The sequence below is a fragment of the Rhamphochromis sp. 'chilingali' genome (genome assembly GCF_963969265.1).
Source record: "Rhamphochromis sp. 'chilingali' genome assembly, chromosome: 10".
NCBI classification, from domain to species: Eukaryota; Metazoa; Chordata; class Actinopteri; order Cichliformes; family Cichlidae; genus Rhamphochromis; species Rhamphochromis sp. 'chilingali'.
In genome coordinates, this window is record NC_137937.1 from 15,203,590 (window position 1) to 15,225,187 (window position 21,598).

Genomic DNA, 21,598 nt, shown 5'->3' on the forward strand with positions numbered 1-21,598 from the left:
CACAGAGGGACAGTGTGGTACTATCTTTCATGTTAAGGTGCTTTCCAATGCAAAGTCTGTCACAGTGACATTTTGGGGTGTTGCTTTTCAGACTGCAAAGAGGATCCAACAGAGAAGAGGGCATACATCATTTGACCACTGATGGAAAAAACAGCTTGCAAACTTGTACTAGTGTGTCTGGTGTTTCAGAGATGAACTTTATTAATCAAAAATGAGTTTTTCCTCTGTGAATAATAACCTGAAAACTTGGTTCTAGAAGAATAATTAATGGTCCCTGTGCAGCTGTTTGGTAACATGCTTGTCTTTTGTCTCTAACACAAGGGCAGACTCACAGAGGTGCGACCTTTGATTCCTGGTCTCACAGCCAGACTGTTAAATATTTATCTTGGATGGCAGGGCTGCGCTGCTTCTGGACTCAGGGTGAAAGAATCTAACAGATAAAACCCTCAAGAACTTAACAGAAGCTTAACATTTGTCCAGAAATGCAGCTGATCTTCATGATTACACTGTGGACTTTACAAGAATACAGCTTGAATACAAAGTCTTTCTCATATTGGGTGGCTGCATAGGGCCTGATACCGAGGATGGAAAAACTGACACTTATTTTGGGATTAGTCTTTGTGTCCTAGTCTGGGGCAAGTGTTTGCATATTTGGGGTTGTTAGCGGGTATGAGTTCATGTGAAAGAAAAAAAGAAATACACTTTCCTGGATCCTATCTGCTATCTGGATGTCATAGAAAGTGCTAAAGACTGTCCTTTTTCTCTTTTTTAGATTGATATGAATGTGACACACACTAAAGGCTTAAGACAGTGAATAGACCAACGCCATTATAACACTAAGGCCTATTATTGAGATTGCTATAGAAATCCTCTTTCTTGGCATGTGCTGTCAAACACCGGAAGGTGGTTCTGCTGCGCCTGTATGGGAATTTCTATTATTTCCAGCTGTGGATGGAAACTATTACCAAGCCCCTTTTCCCCTGATGAGCGTTAAAGAGCATGCTCACACAAACACAAGAAACATGCACACACACACATATTACATGCGCACGCCTATGGACACCCAGTCAAACATTCAGACTCAGGCTGAATCATTCACAGAAGATAAAAGACACCCTGTTGGCTTTACAAAGAGAAAGAGGGAGGGAGAGTTTGAGAGAAAGAGCAGCAGCAGTAGTGCCCTCCTTCTTTTTCATTCACTTCCTCTCTCTCCTTGTGTGCTGCAGAGACTTCACCGCTCAGCCTGCACTCTACAGCCTGTAAGTACTGTACAACTTGTGCCTTGGCGTCTCACAGTGACGAGCGCAAAGGTTAGAGCTACAAGGATTTAAACGCTCAGAAAGAAGACTTAAGTTTTTTTTAGCCTCTGTCAGTTTTGACTTCAATTTTCATTTGAGACTCTAGCACAGATGTGATATTTGCTTCTTCTCGTCACTACTCAGTTCATCACTGGCACTGACAAACAACACAAAGCATTATTTTTTTCACTGGTCTGTTACTGCTGTGGGTTTATTTTCAGAATGTGTTTAAGTGACCTTAAGCAGCTGTCTGTGGTTCAAAAGATGGTTATCATCTGACCTTTATCCACACACCGACTACTATGGTGACTTTACATGTGTGGATATTTCAGTGTTTTCATGCTTGAAGTGCACTCTATCACTCTTTTGGAAACAGGCATTAAGACCTGCAAGGATTTATTTCTATACAAGACATGTTTAAAGTGTGATCCAGAGTCCTGGGACATGTACAGCTCAGAAAAAAAATGTTGTTTACCGCTAAAATAAACTCTGATGCATTTTTGTTTGTTCTCAGTGACATTCCACATGGGCTACCTCAGCGCATAACCTGTTGTATGGCCGTCGTCCCTTATCAGTTGTCTATCATGGTGGCAATGTTTTTCTAAGCATCTTTCATTTGATTACAACAGTATCTGCTGTCTCCTGTCTCCTCAGAGGACAGAGAAGTTGATGCTTAAAAAAAAGGCTTGGGCCGTAGCCACCAAGTATTTTAAGGTTTTTAGATGATTAACTTCCTGAGATCTTTAGCTGTCATTGTTTTAATTAGCTTGTGCGGTAAAAGTCTGCTTGATTTCATCAGTAACAACGAAGGGCTGAAGTACAAGATCATCTGTGATCCTTCCTATGGTGATTATCTGGTTAAAAAATAAATAAAACAAAAACAAAAACATGGAGCTGACAATGAGTAAACCTTCATGTTTGCTTGGCAATAAGAGAGTAAGACAAACTGAGCAAGGATTTTAACTCAGAGACGTGCTGAGCACCACCGCGCCAAACCTGCTATTGCCTCTTGCGTGATTACCTCGTTTAGGGGCAGAGTGACAAAGTACCAGATTTGGTCACAGCAGGGTTAAAGTCTGTGCCAGCAGGACACAGATTATGAAGGAAGGCTCCTCTAGATCGCCCTGCACTGTCCGTTTAGGTTCAGCAGCTCAACTGGTTGGCGAAAACAACCCTGTGAAACGTACAAGCTCAGTAAGTGGATATCTGCACCGAGCTTTGGTGTACCAAGCCAGACCGCTGAATTATTGAAAGAGCTGAGTGCTTCGATTTCAAGTTGAAACTGGCGAGCACATGCACAAAAACATACACTTTTAAACAAATGGGCAGACCGTTGGGTAGGCTCTGATAAATTTCCTTCTTTGTCCTGCTGGCTTTCAGTTTATTGCTGGAATAAAACATGGATTTAAAAGGAGGGATTGCATCTGTCAGCAGGTGATCGGATCACTCACCTGCAACATGGACATTGTAAATCAGTCTTCCTGCTGCATAATATGTGCCAAAGCCAGCCTGTCAGCACATTGGATTTCAGGTTTTACACCGTTTGTCTTTTTTGGCGAGAACTGTGGGCAAACTGGAAATCCTGGTTTCATTTGGGCAAGAACTGTGTGTTTATGTGTGTGTGTGGGTGTGAAAGACAGCGGGATTTAAGAATGTGTTTGTTCCTGTTTGACTGATCCCCTTCTAATTTGCCTTTAAAAGGGCAAAACATATTTCAGTCTCTTGTTGTTTCATTTTTATCTTCACATCCAATAAAGTATCGCTATTGTGTGCGATCATGGGAGAAAAGTCAGCAGGACTTGTGCTGTCAGTGGTTGCCTATGTGGCGTAGAGTAATGACTCTGAAACACTTCCAGAGCTACAGGAACAGAAAGAGCTCTTATTCTCCCTTCATGCCTTTGGCTAGCCAAAGACCTGGACTGTGTACACACACACGTTCACATAACACACACACACACAGACACACAAAAGGAGAGGAAGCCATGGGATAGATAAAGTTAGGAGGGGACATGATGGAGTCACTGGGTAGTGTCTGGGAGGTGGAGGTGATGAACTATTTTGGTTCTCCTTTGGTTAACCCTGTGCTGTGAAATATCACCTTATGACAACAATAGAGCTGCTTCACTGAAGGAGGTGCCCCAAACTGACAAGTCAAGTACGAGGGGGGCACTTTTTGAATATGGGGGGGTCAAAATGGGTTGCTATGGCAATGCCTGTCAACCGGAGAAGTCTTCAGTGGAGGCAGGGAGAGAGAGGACTGGAAAAGAGAGAGAGAGAGAGAGAGAGAGAGAGAGAGAGAGAGAGAGAGAGAGATTGTGTGTCCTGGCTAGTTTCATGAGTCAGAGAAAGTGGAGGGAAGGTCTGCAAGTGTGGTTTTCATGCACAGCTCATGCAGACAGAAAGAGGTGTGAGTGGGTAAGTACACCAAATGGGAGCACAAATATATGAAAACCAAATGCAGGGATTGACCTTAAGCATTGTGGCTGTCTGGAAACATGTGTAAGTTTTAAAACTGTGTTTTGTTTAAGGTTGAGTAACCTGTCTGACTGCTCAGGGATTACGTGCTGCTCTACAGGATTAATGTTGAGGTTTACAGTGTCTTAAAGCATGTTAACTCATGTAGTTAGTGTTGATACGGACAACAGGAGTGGGCTCCACTTGCATCTGAGCAAGTGGAGAAGAGAGCAGCTGGAGTCACAGCTGGAGCACTGAGGGAGAGAGGGAGAGTAAGAGAGAGCTCTGGCTGTGCGTATAGCAGAGAGAGAGAGACCTGGCATTGGGGATAGTGTTTCCCAACATGTCATCCCTTGTTGCTTTGCCCAGTGGGTAAGTGTACACTGGCAACTGTCAGGTGAGCTGAGAGGAAATAATTAGTTCTGTCAGGATTACTTTCCCATCTTGCAGCAGATATCAGGCCTAATGGCCCCAGGACCGTCCAGGCATCACTGTCGGGGTAATTTCCACAGTTGGCTTTGACTCCCTTTGTAATATTACTGAGGGTCTAGCTGCCAGCACTCATAACCACTGGCTGCACTCAGCTTTGAAGATGCAAGATGACAGGCATGAGGATTTGTGACATTTTTCTGCAGTTACTCTGCTCTGAGCTTTGTATTTTCTCATGCTTTGTCTGGTGTATCGAACACAAGCTCAAATAAGGAATCACTTTAAATGATGTGAAGCATGCTTTTTTTTTGTAAGAGCAAATCTGATAAAACGGAACTTACTCTGGCTGTGATTTACTGCCTTTGGGCTTCTCCTGGGAACGCATCGCCTCTCCATTGACAAGAAGTACACAGACTCCTCCTGCTGCTCAGACTGGACGAGCACCATACAAGGAGGTGAAATACTTCCCTCCTGATAAATGTGTGTATCCCCTCAATAACTGCATATCATAAACTTGCGGCCGCAGGACCTTGTATGGGCTGCGTCGGCACATCTGCGATGCTGCACACGGGAAGCAATGTTGTGCCATCGACCTCGCAGAGCTGACCTCTCGCATAGCTGCAGAGTGACTCACTTTATGTGTTTGGAAATAAAAGCCTGTTTTATTTACTCGACAAATGTGCTTGTAATTACCATCTCACCACTTTTTAAGGCAGCATTCTGTTGGTTTTTACGGCGCTCTTATGTAATTTACTGGGCAGCAGTAACACTGTGTACGTGCAGATGAGGTGATAAGACTTTACCCTTCAGAGCAGGTTAAAACAATATCCACACTCCTATACATGATTAGAATCTTTTTGCACATTTTAAGGATTTTATGGCATTCTAAGAGTGTTTAAGTCGACACGTTGTAGCCGGTTTTCTTACACAGCTTTTAGAACTTTTAATCAGACTCTTTGCAGCAGTTCACTCTTAAGGAGTAAATGATTAACTCTTTTGCTTCTGCTTACCGTGCTGCACAAAAGACTTGGGGGCTCATAAATGGTGATCAATTCACATGGCACTGTTTTGCTTTCTTTTAAGACCATCTTTCCTAATTTGCAAAAAAACAAAACAACCATCAAATCACGACTTTCCCAGTCGCAATCGCACAAGTTCATGGGTCAGCACTGCCGCAGTTATTCATCAGAGTATGTGCGGCCACCTTGACAGACTTGCTCCCACTGAGAACAATATAGGACGTGCTCTCTCTTTGTGCAGTGCAGATGGAGGTCATCATAGGTCAGAGTGTTCGCAAAAAGACCTGGCTGCAGCTCTCTATGGAAGATAGAGAGATTTAGGAAAAGGTTGACTTCTTGCCATCAGCTGGTGTGATTAGTGAGAGCTATGTGATCTTTGAAATGGGTTTACATTTTTTTTGTAGTCTGCAAAACTGCTACTATATTAGAAATGTTATTAACAGCTGTGGAAACCTCCTTTTGTGACTCAGAGGAATCACAGGGGTGTGGTGAAGTTCACTGACCTCGTAGCTGCTGACTGGTTCTGCTCTGCCTCAACAACTTCTGATAATAGCTTGGTTTGTCATCAACTCCCTTTGGACTAAAAGGAGAAGTAATCTTACAGCTTCACTAAAGTCACTTTTTAAAGTTAATTGTGATACAAATGTTTAATTTGATATTGCTGATAAAACTAAGTTGACGTCAGTTTTTTCAATCGAATATGTGGCTCAATTCTTTGAGACACCGGATGAGTGTCCTTGGGATCGATTCAGAGAATTTCATATGAAAATCCCCCGATTCTAATTCAGCCTGTCCTCAGTTACCCTCTTCTTTACTGAATGGAAAGCAAGAGAAAATAAGAAGTATTTTCAGCAAGCTGGAAGTATAAAATTCTGGTGTTGTGAAATCATGTCTAGAGCGGGGCATCCTCCTTTCATCTCAAGTGCACATGGGCCTTTTATGGCTCTGTTTTTCTTCCACCCCCAACCTGATCTAGGGGTGATAAAGGACCTCTCACCTAGCAGGGGGCTTTACTTGTAAATACGTCTGCTATGGCACTGATGCAATTTCACCATGACAGCATCACAGGTCTGCCTTTGAAAGCTTGTAGCAGCCTCCTATGTTGTGTCTCAGTAATTACATAAGAATGAACTGGGCGTTCAGATTAAATGTAGCCAGACTTCTGAACAGCGGTTTTCTTGCTACATATCAACTCAGAGTTTTCCTTATTAGGTAGGATTGTGTTTGGTGCTGTCAAACAGGGAATGCATGCAGTGCTGGAGAATTACTGGGTTGGATTTTGCTCTCCAGAGGAATGAGAGTCACTATTATGACATGAGCTTACTCATCAGGAAGCTACTTCGCTGAAGTAGGATATTTTAGCTCTTAGGCTTCTGAACAGAGGGAGACCTTATTATGCCTCTCTACTAGTATAGCACTGCTTGATTCAGTTCAGAATATTCCATATTTGTGTTATACTGGCCATTTAAGTGTACCCACCCAACGGTTCAGAGCCACCCTCCCTTTGAGGCCACCCTTGAAAGTTAGTTTGCTGCTATACTGACAGCCAGAGCTGTATGCCTCAAGACCATGTTAAAGATAACCACTCTCATTCACATGAAAGTGTGAATGAGAAAATGCAGTCTGAAGCCTGAGCCTTTGGCTAACAGGGATAGGTACATACACTGAGCTGGTTTGATCCCTTAAGGAGACACAAACGCCTTTAGGGGCTGTGTCAGCAAGGGTATCCAGAGTAAAGCCCTACCAAATAAAACATGCAGAGTTGCCTGCTGTTATGACCCCTTGTGAATAAGGAAGCAGCCAAAAGTAGCTACACTGGCCTAATTATTAGAGAATTTGGCAACAACAAGTACTCTTTAAAATGAGTTACAACTGTAAGAGTGTAACGTCTTCAGGGAATTCTTTGATGTTTGCAGATATTTGGAGGCTAGAAGAGATAATGCTGAGCTATCTTAAGGAGACTACAAAGACATATGACAAAATGCAGCTGTCACTGACTACTTTATGTGGAAACTGAAATGGCAGCAGTGACAGGAAAACTGTTTCGTCTTCCCAAGTTCTGCTGAAAATTACTCATCTATTATTCATCAGTGGCACAGCCCCTTACAGTGAGAGGCTTTATAGAGCCAGGGAGACCAGATGTAAACACAGAGCAGCGTGTCAAACACGCTGTAAATGAGACTTCATGTACGGAGCTTGTTTGCAGTGTTTCCTGCCGTAGGATGGATAATAATTTTGTTGTGATTGCTTTGGGCAATGATAGGTCATCGGTCATGCTTGAGCATTAATGGTATTGTTGAAGGCACAAACCTCGGGTTCCCATCTATTTTGTGTTATGTAACTGGGGTAATTGAGGGATGATGACTCAAATGAGTGACATTGTTGTCTGGAAACGGGAACATTTGCTATATCAGAGCACGGACTCTGTGCTGTCTCTTTCCCTTGTGCACAGAGACGCAGAGTGCTTATATTTCTTGGTCTTTACCACAATGATTATAGACTAATGTTCAGCTGCAAACGACACATGGAAAACTCATTAGTGCAAATTGTGCTGGGCAGCTTTCAGCCTGTAGTAGCCTGGTTTGTGCTTGGTCACGACTTTCTTGGCATGCTTCAAAGACATAGCTTTGGACTGCAAACTATCCTTAAATTAGCCTTATTGTTTCCTTCAAAAGTTACTACTATTTTCTGTGTTTTCATGGGTGTAGGGGGCGGTTTTCAAACTGCCTTTGTAATAGTTTGGGTTTCAGGAATTAGTGCTGAAGAGAAGGTGTGGTATGCATACGTACATGATGCGGACCATTTAATCTCTATAGGAGTCTGTCTCATTCAGGAGCAGAAATAGCCTTCCTCTTATTCTCAGCCTGCCTCTGATGTTGAGACAGCAGGCACAATCTGTTAGTCTGAGGTGCAGCTGATTTGAAACTGGTGTCTGCTTTCAGTAGCTGGCCCTTTCCCATCATCTAGCTGCTTCAAGTCCAGCTTATTACGACACTGGGAAGAGTGAGGCAGACGTGTGAGTCACACTCATTGTGTTTGGGTGGGTTTTTCCTTAGTAGTGGGAAAAAGTGGGTGACGTTCATTTTCCCTTTTTGGAAAGCTAGTGGGATGGGATAATGGAACAGCTGGACAGTCTGCCTAGATGTAAAATATGAACTTATGACTGGGGAGCTTTGTGCTACACCACACAAGACATGACCAACAAGGAGATAATTGGGGGACATCACCTGAAATAAAAAAGTAAACAATAATATCCTTCGATCTATGGATTCTCACAGATACACTGATGGGACACTTCTAGCAAAAACAGAAATATGATCCATGAAGGATATGAAAACCAAATCTATTTAAAGTTAGTTTTTAAAAGAAAGAAATCACAATTTTTGGCATACAGCAGAACTGTTGTTATGAGCCATTTCTGTGAAGATGAATCAGAATTTAACGTTACTTCTTATTTAACACTTTACCTTACACAGAAACATTAAAAGTCACATTTGAATAAAAAGAAGGCAGCTGGATAGGTGCTGTCAGGGGCGTGTCAGGAGGGGGCATTTGTCATTGGACAAAAATACTGTTACTCTTACAACACAAGGATGAGTTGAGAGCATGGATAGGATAAGTAGGAACACAATTTAGGAAGTACTTTACTAAAGTACAGGTTTAATGTACTTGTACTTTAAGTATTCCTGTGTTATGCTATTTTCTCCTTTAATTCCATTTTAATCCGGATACAATTACTATACTTTGTACTCCAGAGAATTTTAAAGCTTTACTTTCTTATTGATTTTTTTATGAATTTGTGTCTCTGCAGATGCTTTTGATGCCGTGCACAAGAACTTGATATCTGTCACACAAGAACCACAACAGATCTAATGCAGTCGCAGGTAAAGTCAATTGCAGCTATGCTAAATATTGACATTTTCAACTGTTTAGCAAATGCAGCTGTCTTGAATAAGCAAATATGAACAGGCGGGAGAAACACTCATTAGTGTGACGCAGATCAGTCCAGTGTAGTGTCACAGTCACCATGCCATTGGTGCAGATAAGAGTTCAACCATGAGGCAAAGGGGATTTCCCATGACCCCTAGGATGAAGGACCAAAGCACCTGATAAACAGGGTTGGAACAGAGGATCCAGCATGGTCTGGGGTATCACTATGGAGACCGTAAGACAATTGCTGCCACTGCTGGAGTTTTGGTTGACATCCTCGACCCCTTCCCAACCTCTCTGCCCTGACTCCACCCCCGGCTCAAGAACAGGGAGACCTGGTGAATGGGGAGTTAATGGGCTCATAATGACCCTCTCCTGTTTCAGTGCTGCCTTTCTGCAGCTGGAGCAAGAGAGACGACAAAGTGGGTGCAATACGACTTTTCCGCTGCTGGTGCTTTAAATAAATTTGGGGTCTTTTCATCAGAAGCTCTTCTGCTCAGGCCAGTTATTCGCTAGAGAATAGCTTGACCGCCAACAAGTTCACATGACCTTATATAAGCGAGTGCTGTTTACTCAGCGTCAATAGGAGAACATGACAGGAGCAAAGTTCACACACTGTTTTCGTTCATCCATATTTTTCATTTCCTCTCTGTTTTAGCAAAGCGTGGAAGTGGTTGCTGATCCAGATGGCACCCGGATAATCTACTCCGGGAAACCTGGAGTTTCTTCAGATCAGCAACTAATAACTTCTCCGGATCTGACCCTCAAAGTGATCATCTCTCCTGGACTACCCACTCCTCCCCTGAGCCCCTTCCATTCTGCAAGGCTGCCGTCTGGAGAAATGAAGGTATCTAACAATGCTGAGGCTGAGGGAGCGGTATTCAGGATGCAAGTGCTCCTCCTTGTGGAAAAACAAAGCATCACACGCTATATATACATCAATGTTTCGAAATCATCACTCCTGCAGGTTTGAGCTACATAACGCTCTGACGTTTGGCACAGGGCTGATTTCTACATCTCTGTCCTTTTCAAGGTGTCAGAACTAAATGGGGGGAGCCCAGCAACTCTCAGCTTTGGATCATACTATGGACCCTCGCAGTCAAATAGTAAGATTACAAAATTAAAGTAAAGAAGTTGTAGTTTGAAAAGGGAAGAATTTGTAACCTGGAAGGATTTAAAATGTGAATAACAAGAAAAAGAGTTACCACATGTGCTGAAAACAAAGATGAATCAAGTCACTGTGATTTATATGGTAATAAATGAAAGCAGGTGAAGAATAAAATGTTAAATTTGGTTGAAAAATCAGCCGGTGTGTAATACCCTTAACTTGATCTATGGGTTTCATATGATGTAGGAGGATTTATAAGCAGACAAATTCCTGTGTAATTAAGTGAAACAGCACAATAAAGGAAATGTTGTTACTGTGACAACTTAGGCGGACTGTCCAACGGCCTTCGGGGTTCTGCCACGTTACCACGCAGCACGGGCCCCACCAGGGAGGAAAGGCTCATCAAGTTCTCAGGAATTGGCCCAGTGGATGAGACTGGGATGCCCATTGCTTCAAGATCAGTAAGCCAGAGCTAGCACTGCTTTAATTCTACAATGCTAGTTACATAAGAAGTGTTGTTGTTTTTAGCCAAATCCTTTGACTTTCTGCGCCTCCTCTTTCTTTCAATACCAGAGTGTGAACAAACCCAAAGACTGGTACAAGAGCATGTTCAGGCAGATTCACAAGAAGCCAGAAGGTAAGGACACTCCCCCCTCTCCCTCACATACCCAGCTCCAGTGTGAATTCCTCTCGGTGTCCGTGTCAGGTACTGCTGAGGTGATCCAGCAAACAGATTACTGCGGGGGCAGAAAAAGGCATGATGAAAGAGCCCTAAGGTCTTATGTCTGTTCTGTTTATTAGCTTTGACAATAATCCAGCTTCTTATCTCAGCCCCTCCTAGATCAGGCTGGTTATTTGCAGTCTATTAAAGGTTTCATAATAGAAAAACATTCCCTGTGCGCACAGTAAAAAGTTCCCTCACAGCACTCGAGTGGATCCTTGCAAGTATTTTGGTTTAGACAAGCAGGTGCTTTGCTTTATCTAACAGTATTACAAAATGAAACCACTGAGTCCCAGCTATCAGTATCTCATCCGTATCTCAACGCATGAGATATAGTTTAAGAATGAAAACACTGGAACATCTGCATCCTTTACTTTATGCTTATTGACTCTTTTCTATTAAAGCCTTCCACTTCTATAATTGGACAGCTGCTTGTGTAGATTAAAGCTTTATGTACAGAACATATACAGCACATAATGGACTCTTTAGTACACTAGTACAATGTTTAGTTGCTTTAATTTAAATGAGATCTACTTTTTATGTGTGAAACATTTACTTATAAGTCTTAAATTAGTAAAGAACAACAAAACACTGCAAGTGAGCTGCAAGTAATTCTTAAACAAGCACATAAAAGAAATATGTTGGTGTGACATTCCTAATCACTTAGTCTAAGAAATAATTTCCTTGTTCACCAGAACCTGAGCTGGAGCCTTCAGAGAAGTGGTCAGCTGAAAGTAAGGAAATTCCCCAAATTCCACATTGTTGACTTGTTCGGTTATGTAATCAGTTTTTACTTAAGGCTGATGTGCACTGATCTGCAGGGATGCAGTTGTCTGCCAACACAGAAGAAGGTAATGAAGCAGACAAGAACCTCTTCAGACTAACACCTCATGGAGCTCTACCAGACTGGTGAGATTTGAGATAACTCCTTTGTGGTCACGGGATGACTTTTCATATCCCAACATGAAAAAAGACAGGAGCACCGAGAATAACAAACGTTTGCAACTTTGAGAAATTTAATCAAGCTTTTATATTCAGTGTAAGATGGATGTTTTAGACCTAAGAGTATGAACTTAGACAGAAGAGGGTCGAAAGCAGGATATCCAACACAGGTGCTTGCTGATTAGTGTTAACAATTAAATACAATAATACTAGAAATGCACTCATTTCCAGAACTCAACATTGTTACAATCAACCACACAGAAAGTCACATTATGCCAGATGCGTTCACTTAAAATGTTCTAAAAAGGCACAAACACTGCAAACAGGTCAAGAGGTCAAGTAAACTGACTCAGACCGTCCGAGTAATGATGAGCAGTAGATGGCTTATTGCCATCCACCTTTTTCTGAAAGCAGGCAATCCACTAAAGTGCTCATTCCTACCTATGAAGTTGGAAAGAAATTAGCTATAGAGATGAAAAACTTTTCAAATTTTTGAGACTTATGGATAGCAAAAAAGAAATGTTTTTAAGTGGCGGAAAAGAGCTTTCATAGAGGGGCTTCACATTATGCTGACAGGAAATGGAAAAAATGTGTATAAAAAAAAGTCAAATTCTCATTTTGAACTTATGCTTGAGATTAATGTTACTGTGCTTCTGCACCACATCCAGATCTATAACAGGTTAAAGTTTTAGATCAGATCAGTTTTAACATATTTTTATTGCATGAAGCACATCTAAGTTCCATATACTTATTTATAAATTAGTATTTGTTTATATCTTAATTAATAAATACTCATTTACAGCAATTTTCACATGAGATACAGACTGCTGCTGATGTCTTATGTGAATAGCTGTACCATCAAAAACTACAAAGCCAAGAGCGTATGGGAAAAAATGTGTGGGACGGACAAGTTTGGATTTGTTGTTACAGGCGCTTACAATGAAGTCACCATTAAACTGCTGTCCATGGTGTGTGTCTGTGTGTGTGTGTGGGTGTGGGTGTTATATTTCAGGAGCGAGGATGTAGATAGACTGTCAGACCCAGGAAAGCAGCACGCTCAACCAAAGAGCATATTCGACTTTGAGCCTGGAAAGAGCACCACCTCAGAAAGCCACAGTCAGGTACAAACTCACATGCTCTCATAGTTTAAAAGCAGGCTCTGATTCCTGCATTAAAAATGTTCCTTCATGATTCTCTAAGCTCCAGGTTGTTGTTTGTTCTTACGAATCGCATTCTTTCTACAGTCTTGCACTGTTTTCCCAGTGCAGAGCTCAAGAAGAGGTTGCTTACCTTTTCTGTAAGGATTACAGTCTAAGTCTTTGTATTCCATCTTCTCACGTGAGGTGTTTAAATAACTTGAGAGTGTGGTCAGTGTACGGTACCTACCACTTACCACCAGATGTACTCACTCCTTTTATTCAGAGGATACAGTAGGCTCCCAGCATTCATTCATTTATCTTTTCAGTCAAAAAAAGACACTACCTATGTATTTATGTTGAGCCTTGAGGGGTTTTACACCTTAAGTCAGTGATTTACAGGCTGGTGAGGCTGACACTCTGAACTAAGAGCCATTGTAACTGAGTGTGCAGTGAGTACTAGACCGGTGTCTCTTTAGAGTTTCTATTTTGAATGCGTCTTGCAACAATGTCCCAGATCTGGTGCATATTGTGCCTTGTGTCTACACTTGTGAAGAAAAGAAATCTTTGTTTCCACTCCCCCACCGGAGCTGTGGGGTCTTGTGATGCGTATTATGGTCCTAACCTCTTGTGGTGTATAATGGCTCACAGCATGGAGACTTATTTCATTTCCTCTTTATGACACTGGCCAATGTTGAATCCCCTGGATAGTATTTACAAAACCAGCTCACAGACCATATCAGGTGTTGTGCTGCTTCACAGTGACATTACAGTTTGTGACTGTAGTGAGGATGACCGCCCCCCCAAAAGGAGGGGAGGACTTGGCATTCAGAAGGACATATTAAGCCAAGGTGCTACAAAAAAACAGAGCATTAGTCTGTGTTTCATACCAGCAGAGCCTTTTAAAGTAATGTTTCATAGAATCAGGGATGAAGGCAAAGAGGCATTAAAAGAGGGATTTCTGTGCTAGTTAAACCAAAAATGCAGATTTATGTCTCTTGGCAGCCAGCCTATTTCTGAAGAAGCTACAAGTGTTAGATTGTACACAACCTGGGCCTCAAAATCCAATAAAGAACAATATAAATTAGTGAAATATTTTACAACTAAGCAACCACAGAACTGAGACATCTCTGGGAATTACATGGGGCGTCTATATAGCTAGAGCCCAATCGATTTATCTGGGGCCGATATTATCAGCTGATATTAGTGGTTTGTCGGTTTATTGGTGTTGGCATTTATAACAGCCTGTAAATGAACATTTAAAAAGTAAAGAAATGCTGGGTGAAACGCCCGTCAGCCACGTTATAAGTGTTGATGTTGCATAGTTTGTCCACTGGAGGGCGCTCCTACTTGTTCTAACGGCACAAACACCGACAAGCTGATCCTGGCAGAGCAGAACGACTAAATAAATAATTACATATTATAGGGAAATCTGTTTATGCTTGGTGTGTGTGACAGAAAAAAATAACTGATATTGGAATATTGGATTTTTAAATCACCAAATATCAATATTGGTATTCCAGTATCAGTAAGGCTCTATTCATTAATATCATTTCATTTCAATTGTTTTCTTTTTTGTTTTTTTGTCCATAGTCACATCTATATGCACAGAAGCTACAAGAGAAACCCAAGTCTCCTTCAATAGAGGTGAGCTTCTTTTACAGTATTTATTTCTCTGTTCTAAGATGTCATCTGTTTAAAATGCGTAACAGGGGACATCATCAGCTCCAAACTTCAGACTCTGTATTAGTGTTTTAATCCTGCTATTCCACCTCCATAACTGTTCGGACTCAGGCCAGTCTGGTGTCTGAGCTGAGTCGATTTGAGGCTGAGCTGGACTCGGATATTCAAGGCCTGGAGCGGAGACTTTCCCAGAAGAAGCAGCATCGAGGCTGGGGTGAGGTACTGAGCCCCCTTCCTGACTCTCTCTGCTGAAGCATCCCACCCCCCGACACCACCAATTTAGTAGAATTGCCACTTCCCTACACTTCCAATGAAGGCTGTGCGCCAGTGAGATCCCTCTGCTTCCTTATCTGACATGTTTTCCTATGCGACCTGGATGATATAGTCTGCCTGTCTGCCTTTGCATTCGGATCAGTCTGCTTTGTAAATCGCCTGCTTGCAAGTTCCTCCACAGCGAATGTAGACCTGCCTGCTGAAAAAGAATTACAAAATCAAATTCTTCAGTACTCTTTGATTATTTTCTTCTGAACTCTCCTTGCAGTATCACAGCCAAGAATTGTCATGCTTTTTCCTGATTCCTGTGTGATTGAATCAGCCTCATAGTCTGCAATTTAACTGAAATCACAGGCGGCTCAGACAGATCATGAGAGGTGCTGCTTGTAGCCTAAGGAGGATAGGACCCAGGGGAATTCTTGCTCCTTTGGGAGTGGTCAGCACCTCGACTTTGTCTGAGTTGTTGTGAGATTTCCTCTGAGCTGTGAGATACAGAAGGCTTTAGGGGAAAATAACTGTGTTTACTGTTCACTCTGCTTGCAGGAGGCTAGAGGGAGGGATCCAGTAACTGCTCCAAAGAGTGGCGCTACTAGTTACAGGTCAGTCACTGGCATTGTTACACTTATAATATGTAGACAGAGTAAGGGATGTAATAATGATTACTCTGTATGATATGCAGCTGGATTTAAATTATATCTTTTTTGCTTTCTTACGAGCGATTCTCTATTTTTCCTTACTTTATATGTACCCATATTAACTGGCATAACCACGTATTATTATCCGTAGTTTTTAAGTAATTTAGATCATTTCTACCTCTGTCTGTATGCATTTCAGGTTGTTTGAGGAATTCTTATTTTGTGGCAATGTTTAAAAGTTTTCAAAGTGATTTTCATCTCCTGTGCACATTGTATCATAGTGGCATATGCAGGACAGGTTAATAGAAAATCCAGGGTCACTACATAACAGACCTCCTCTGAGAGCAACTCCCTGCCTCTTAATCCACTTTAATATTGCGTCATCTCTTAGTAGTAACAGCTCCTTTCTTCCTGCTGTATTAAGAAAACCAGCACTGTGATTTGACAGAAAAACCATTAACTTCGCATGGAACCTGCTGGTTTTTCAGGTGACTTTCTGTTAATTGAACAAGTCCAAGTACAGTATTTACCTTAAACAGCTGACGACATTCCACATTTCTTCCCGTGTGTGTAATGCATTCTTGGAGGATTCTCTCTGTTGTTTGCTAAGTTGAGTTCATTGGTTGTGAACTTTTTCAGTCTCAGGGGATTTGGCTTAGGACATAGGAAATTTAAAACACACAGCAGGGAAACTCTGTCAGCTCCTCACTGCTTCCTGTTATCTGGACACTTTGTTTAGCTGTGCGAGTCCAGCTGCAACCACTAAGATACAAGAACTGTGCTGTCTGCATATGCAAATCAGCTCATGAGGAATCCAAGCTGGAATCTTTCGGGTTTCGGATTCATTCCCAACCCAAATGCAAATTCAAATGCAAACACTCAGGATTGGGATTAATAAATGGTGTATAGGGGCTGTAAAGACAACTAAAGCCTCATACTTTACTGGAAGCAGATTTTCAAGTCAAGGAGTCTGCAAGCCCTTCCAGCCTTTCAGTTATATACAGGAAATGTGCAGGAAACTCACACACTCTCTCACACTCATACACACTCACACTCCCAGCTTTAACTTTGTGCCTTTTCTAAATGTTTGATATTAGAACTGAAAAGAGACATAAACTTTTCAGATTTAAATCAAGGTCACTATGTTCTCCACTTTTTCAGCAATTCATCAGCATCAAAGCAGCCTGTCCATCACTTTGTTGGCCCATCATCACCCTCTGTGCCCACATATGGTAAACACGGAGCAACACACATGCACACTGAGGCCTTCCCAGCATCTCTGCAATGTCGTCGATAGTGATTTATTACAAAACTCTCCTTAAGTTGATAACAATCAGCTTTTCCTCATTCGTTAATCCACTCTCACTCAAAGACACATGTGCTTTTAGAGAACAGGCCTCTCATTTAATCAATCCGCATGTAGTTGATGAAAGCCCTGAGTAATCTGATATTTGCTGTTAGTCTCATGGCTGTCTTTCATTGCTAACGTTGTCTCCTGCTATTTTACTTGTTAGCTGAAGCTAACAAGTTACCACAGAAAGTCTTTGTAGTTTTTTTTTCCTCATAAAGAAACAGCTGTGGATGGGTGGGGAGGAAGCCCTTAAAAGTAGGAAGTGAAACCCGGAAGACCTGATTAAAGATTAGCGCTATCCAATTGTTTTTCCTGGAAATTCAAAATCCCTTTTAACCCCATGTAGCTGTTATGATTATAATTGCTTTTACACAGCAACACATTCAAAAACAACAAGGGAACAAAGAAGTGCATGTATCAGACTTCACTTGCTTTCCCTACTTTGCTCCACAGTAGAACGTCTTTCGCCTGCAAATGAAACCATGGAGGTCCCACCTAAAAAAGAGGAGAAAAAGGTATGTTTCTACCACTTTATTGCTACGTAAAAAAGAAGACCGTAATAAATATATTTGCATTTTGATTTTATTTTGAAGGCTGGATTGTTTGCATGTGACAACTGCATTGTTCCCAAAACACTATTTGTTTCTCCAGATGAAAGCAGCACGAGCCAAGTTTGATTTCCAGGCTCAGTCACCCAAGTAAGTTACAGAAGCAACTGATATAATAAAGTTGTAATTTCTTCTCTGAATCTAAAGTTATAGGTGTATCAGAAACTGAGACGTTCCTTACTATCTTTTTTTCTTCCTTCAGGGAGCTCCCACTGCAGAAAGGCGACATTGTTTACATCCACAGGAAGGTAGATGCCAACTGGTTTGAAGGAGAGCATCATGGAAGAGCTGGTATTTTCCCCACAACATATGTGGAGGTAAACTTCTTCTTCTTCTGTGATGTGCTGATATTATGTATAATGGCATGAATTTGGCTAAAAACTCCAATGTCTTTCACAGGTTTTGCCTCCTACAGAAAAACCGACACCTATAAAGTCACCCACTCTGCAGGTGCTGGAGTATGGGGAAGCTGTGGCTCTATTTAACTTCAATGCGGACCTACCTGTTGAACTTTCTTTCCGTAAAGTAAGTGGCTCATAATGCATCGCTTGTTTGAACTAAAGGTTAGAGCAGAAACAGAGCAAAAACATATTTCCATTTAGGTTTTCCGAATCAGTTCTTACTGTTTATGTCACCATTTAAAGCTTTTTTAACCTCGATTCTCTATTTTAGGGTGAGGTGATCAGCATAACCAGGCGAGTTGATGATCAGTGGTTGGAGGGCAGGATTCCAGGAACAAGTCGCAGCGGCATCTTCCCAGCCAATTACGTTCAGGTCAACAAGATGCCCCGCACCAAATACTCCATGGATGACTACTCACCGGGACCCATGTCACCAGTCTCTCCTGGACCCCAGAGTCCAGGACGTCCACTGCACTCACCTTCCCCACGGTCACCGCTGTCCCCTTTCACCTACACTTCCCTGAGCCCCAAACCTGACCACTCCCCCGTGAAACCGTCTTCACCTTCACTGCTCGGCAGCCCAGCTTCACAGTCACGCTCTCCCACTCAGACACCCGTGCCCAAAGAAATGGCTAATCGCTTGCACCACATCATTTCCAAACCGGTTTCACCCACCAACCACAACAATCACTGGGCTGGGACACCCTCAGCTAACCAGAGTGCCGCCGTTAAAACCATTTCACCCTCCACTCATTCATCAACGTCAGCACACAGAGCGGGAGCTCCCACAGCGAACACTCCCCGATACTCTGACCACTCGCAGGTCTGCTCTCACTGCCTTTCTGATAAAGTGACACATTGTACACACCCACAGTGTTATTGTTTGTGCTGACAGGAATGTTGTTCATTATTTGCCATTTCATAATGATGACATGAGGTTTTTTGTTTTTTCCTAGGGTGCAATACCTAATCAGGCTGCTCCACATGCCAACTCCCTGCCGCAAACGCAAGCACCAAACAGCCCCGGTTCACTGATGGTGCAACACCAACCGTACGTCATCAGATGTTTTTGTTTGTTCACATTGTTACAGTACAGAACAAGTGTTGCAGCTTTGGTGACTTTGTGGTTAAGGCTGCTTGCTCTCAATTTTAGGTATAAAGCTGTTTACAACTACAAACCACAGAATTCAGATGAGTTGGAGCTCAGAGAAGGAGACATTGTACAAGTGGTGGAGAAATGTGATGATGGCTGGTTTGTAGGTATGTGGTTTATATCTTTATATATAAGTGCTATTTTGAGTGCATCATACTGTGTATTGTAGAAACAAGACACTGAAGCAAGGCTTTATATAAAAATGGATGGAATAAAAAAAAGAAAGAAAAGGAATGTTTTGGCTTTGGGCGACAACTTGAATGCATATCTTTATTCATGTATTCACAATGTAATACTTGTCAAACTAGTCAAGCGTCTACAATAGTTTTTGTCACCAGGAAACAAAAACACATTCTTTTAATTCAAGTTTGCCATTTGACATGTCACCCTTATTTAGATTGTCTGGGAATCACTACAGATATGTCTACAGTGTTAAAATGTACATAAGCAGACACGAGGATCCTTTTTTGTTAGCAATTTCAAAACATTCTGCAGTGTCAGTGCCCCATCTAGTGGACAAAATGATGTATTGCATATGTAACAGGCACAGTTAAACAGCAGAAGATCCCACAGATTCACAGTTTCTGTTTCATGAACACACCATATGTTCTGCCCCCTTTCTAGGTACGTCAGAACGGACTCGTGCTTTTGGGACTTTTCCTGGGAATTACGTGGCACCGGTTTGACTTCCTCACTTACTGCTTGCCCACATCCATCAGGGGTCATTAGAGGCCAACTAATAGTGCCAATATCCACCACACTCCCCAAGTGTTGATTAGTACAGCCTGCATGTTCATGATCTGAAAGGGAAATGATGTGATTTCTCACCTCACCTCCCTGCATGTTTCCATGTGTGTTGCACAGAGATTCAATGAGCATATTTTCAAGCACATCACTTCAGAAGATTGAATGAATGCAGATGACACTGTTTCAGATTGAAAGAATGGATTCTATTGTTCCGCGACTCTTTGCAGCTGCAGGACATTTGCATTTCTCCCCACTGAACAGCACTGTTTCTCCAGAGGTCCTCACAGTACGATACTGCATTCAGCTTTTCATCACCACAGTGCCATCACAAACCACTGAAGTTTCAGTGAAGACCAGAACCTTTTCTAGCTTTCATGGAATATTAATATTTCCTTCAAATATTTTCCCCAGATTTTCTTTCAGATCTCTGAACAGACCCGACGCAGTTTTGAGGAAACAACACGATAATCTGTAAATGGTGCTCAAAGTAAAGTGCAGTGAGGGCTCAGACATATCAACCTATTAATGCTGAAAAGTATAAAATGCATGTATTGGTCGCCTAAGCAAGTTATTGATTGTATAATGGATGGTATTTCTCATTTATAAGAAACAAAGTTAAACGGAAAATTTGAAAGTAAAGAGATGGAATGTGTTTGATGCTGTAAGAGAAGTATTTGCTTTGAAATTGAATGTACAAGATGAGCTGTGTCTGTAAGTCAAGACTAGACGATGGCTTCACAGCGATTGGCTGAATGATCTTTTAAGGTATCTGAATTTATTCTGAATGTGCCAAAGCTAACCTTTATTCACACGCCTGTGTTAACCTGCACATTCCCAGCTCACTTTATTCTTGCTACATTGTTCTACTACTGCTTCTACAGTGTTTTCCCAGCTTATGGGGGTAATTTTGGTAACAGTATTCAGAAAATCACATATATTTGTGCCCATCCAACCTCAGAGTTTGTAATCCTAACTAAAACATCTTTATTCTAAAGTTATTTTGCAATTTTATAAGATACATTCATGATTTCACTGTAAATACAATGTATATTTAGCACACACAAAATATGATTGTACAGACTGTAACCTGTTATCAAATGGAAAGCATAATATATATTTGTTTTTAAAAAAATATATTGCATATGTATGGTACGCAATTTTTAAAATAAATCTATTAAACATTACAGAGTGATAATGAAAGAAGCTTTTGTTCATGTGTTAATTTTGTGGAACAGTAATATTATTAGATATTATTAGAATAGCTAAACTAGATTACATATAAGGTGACCGGGACTGTGTTTTTAAATGTTTATGCAGGTTTTAATGAACCAATAACACAAACACATACATGGTTATCTTTCTCCATATGTGCAGCAGGAAGTGAACAAGCCCACGTGAAATGAACAGATATTAAACATATTAAATGTATTAAATAAGCTAAATAAATGGAATGATATCCTACTGACAAATTGATTGGTAGTTGTGTTGTTTCTCTTGTGTTGTTTCTCTTGTGTTTTACCTGCTATATTTCTGCAGGTATGTTTGAATTGTGTTTGTCAAAAAATATTATATCCTTTTTAACGATGTCTGAGTTGTAGACTGGGTACAGTAGTTCTTTGTTGGTACCATAAAGTGTTGTGCAAAAGTCTTTATCCAGCCCTCATTTCTTTATTTTGCTAGCAGAAAAGCAGAAATAGGTTCACTGCAATG

At 41.5% G+C, this 21,598-nt stretch overlaps 1 protein-coding gene across 6 annotated transcripts; it reads left to right on the forward strand.

Moving 5' to 3' along the window:
* Nucleotides 1-1,172: 1,172 nt before the first annotated feature.
* Nucleotides 1,173-21,091, forward strand: sorbs3 (sorbin and SH3 domain containing 3). Of its 6 annotated transcripts, none has more exons than XM_080893285.1 (21): nt 1,173-1,259; nt 9,012-9,084; nt 9,789-9,977; nt 10,164-10,236; nt 10,566-10,699; nt 10,812-10,875; nt 11,655-11,693; nt 11,781-11,868; nt 12,914-13,022; nt 14,631-14,684; nt 14,832-14,939; nt 15,537-15,592; nt 16,790-16,860; nt 17,436-17,494; nt 17,631-17,677; nt 17,790-17,904; nt 17,987-18,112; nt 18,260-18,811; nt 18,945-19,039; nt 19,142-19,248; nt 19,766-21,091. In XM_080893285.1, exons 2-21 carry the CDS (start codon nt 9,073-9,075, stop codon nt 19,825-19,827), a joined length of 2,160 nt encoding a protein of 719 aa, XP_080749411.1. In that variant the 5' UTR covers nt 1,173-1,259; nt 9,012-9,072; the 3' UTR covers nt 19,828-21,091. The 6 variants fall into 6 exon arrangements, with proteins under 6 accessions (XP_080749411.1, XP_080749412.1, XP_080749409.1 ...); XM_080893286.1 differs by having other exon boundaries at nt 1,174-1,259; nt 17,433-17,494; nt 20,300-21,091; XM_080893283.1 differs by having other exon boundaries at nt 1,176-1,259; nt 17,433-17,494.
* The last annotated feature ends 507 nt before the right edge of the window (nt 21,092-21,598 follow it).

Excerpts from the sequence above, each read along its gene's own strand:
- sorbs3 (XM_080893283.1), top strand. Across the intron at positions 13,023-14,630 it reads CCTCAGAAAGCCACAGTCAG|TCACATCTATATGCACAGAA; the intron begins GTACAAACTCAC and ends TTTTGTCCATAG. Across the intron at positions 14,685-14,831 it reads CCAAGTCTCCTTCAATAGAG|GCCAGTCTGGTGTCTGAGCT; the intron begins GTGAGCTTCTTT and ends GTTCGGACTCAG.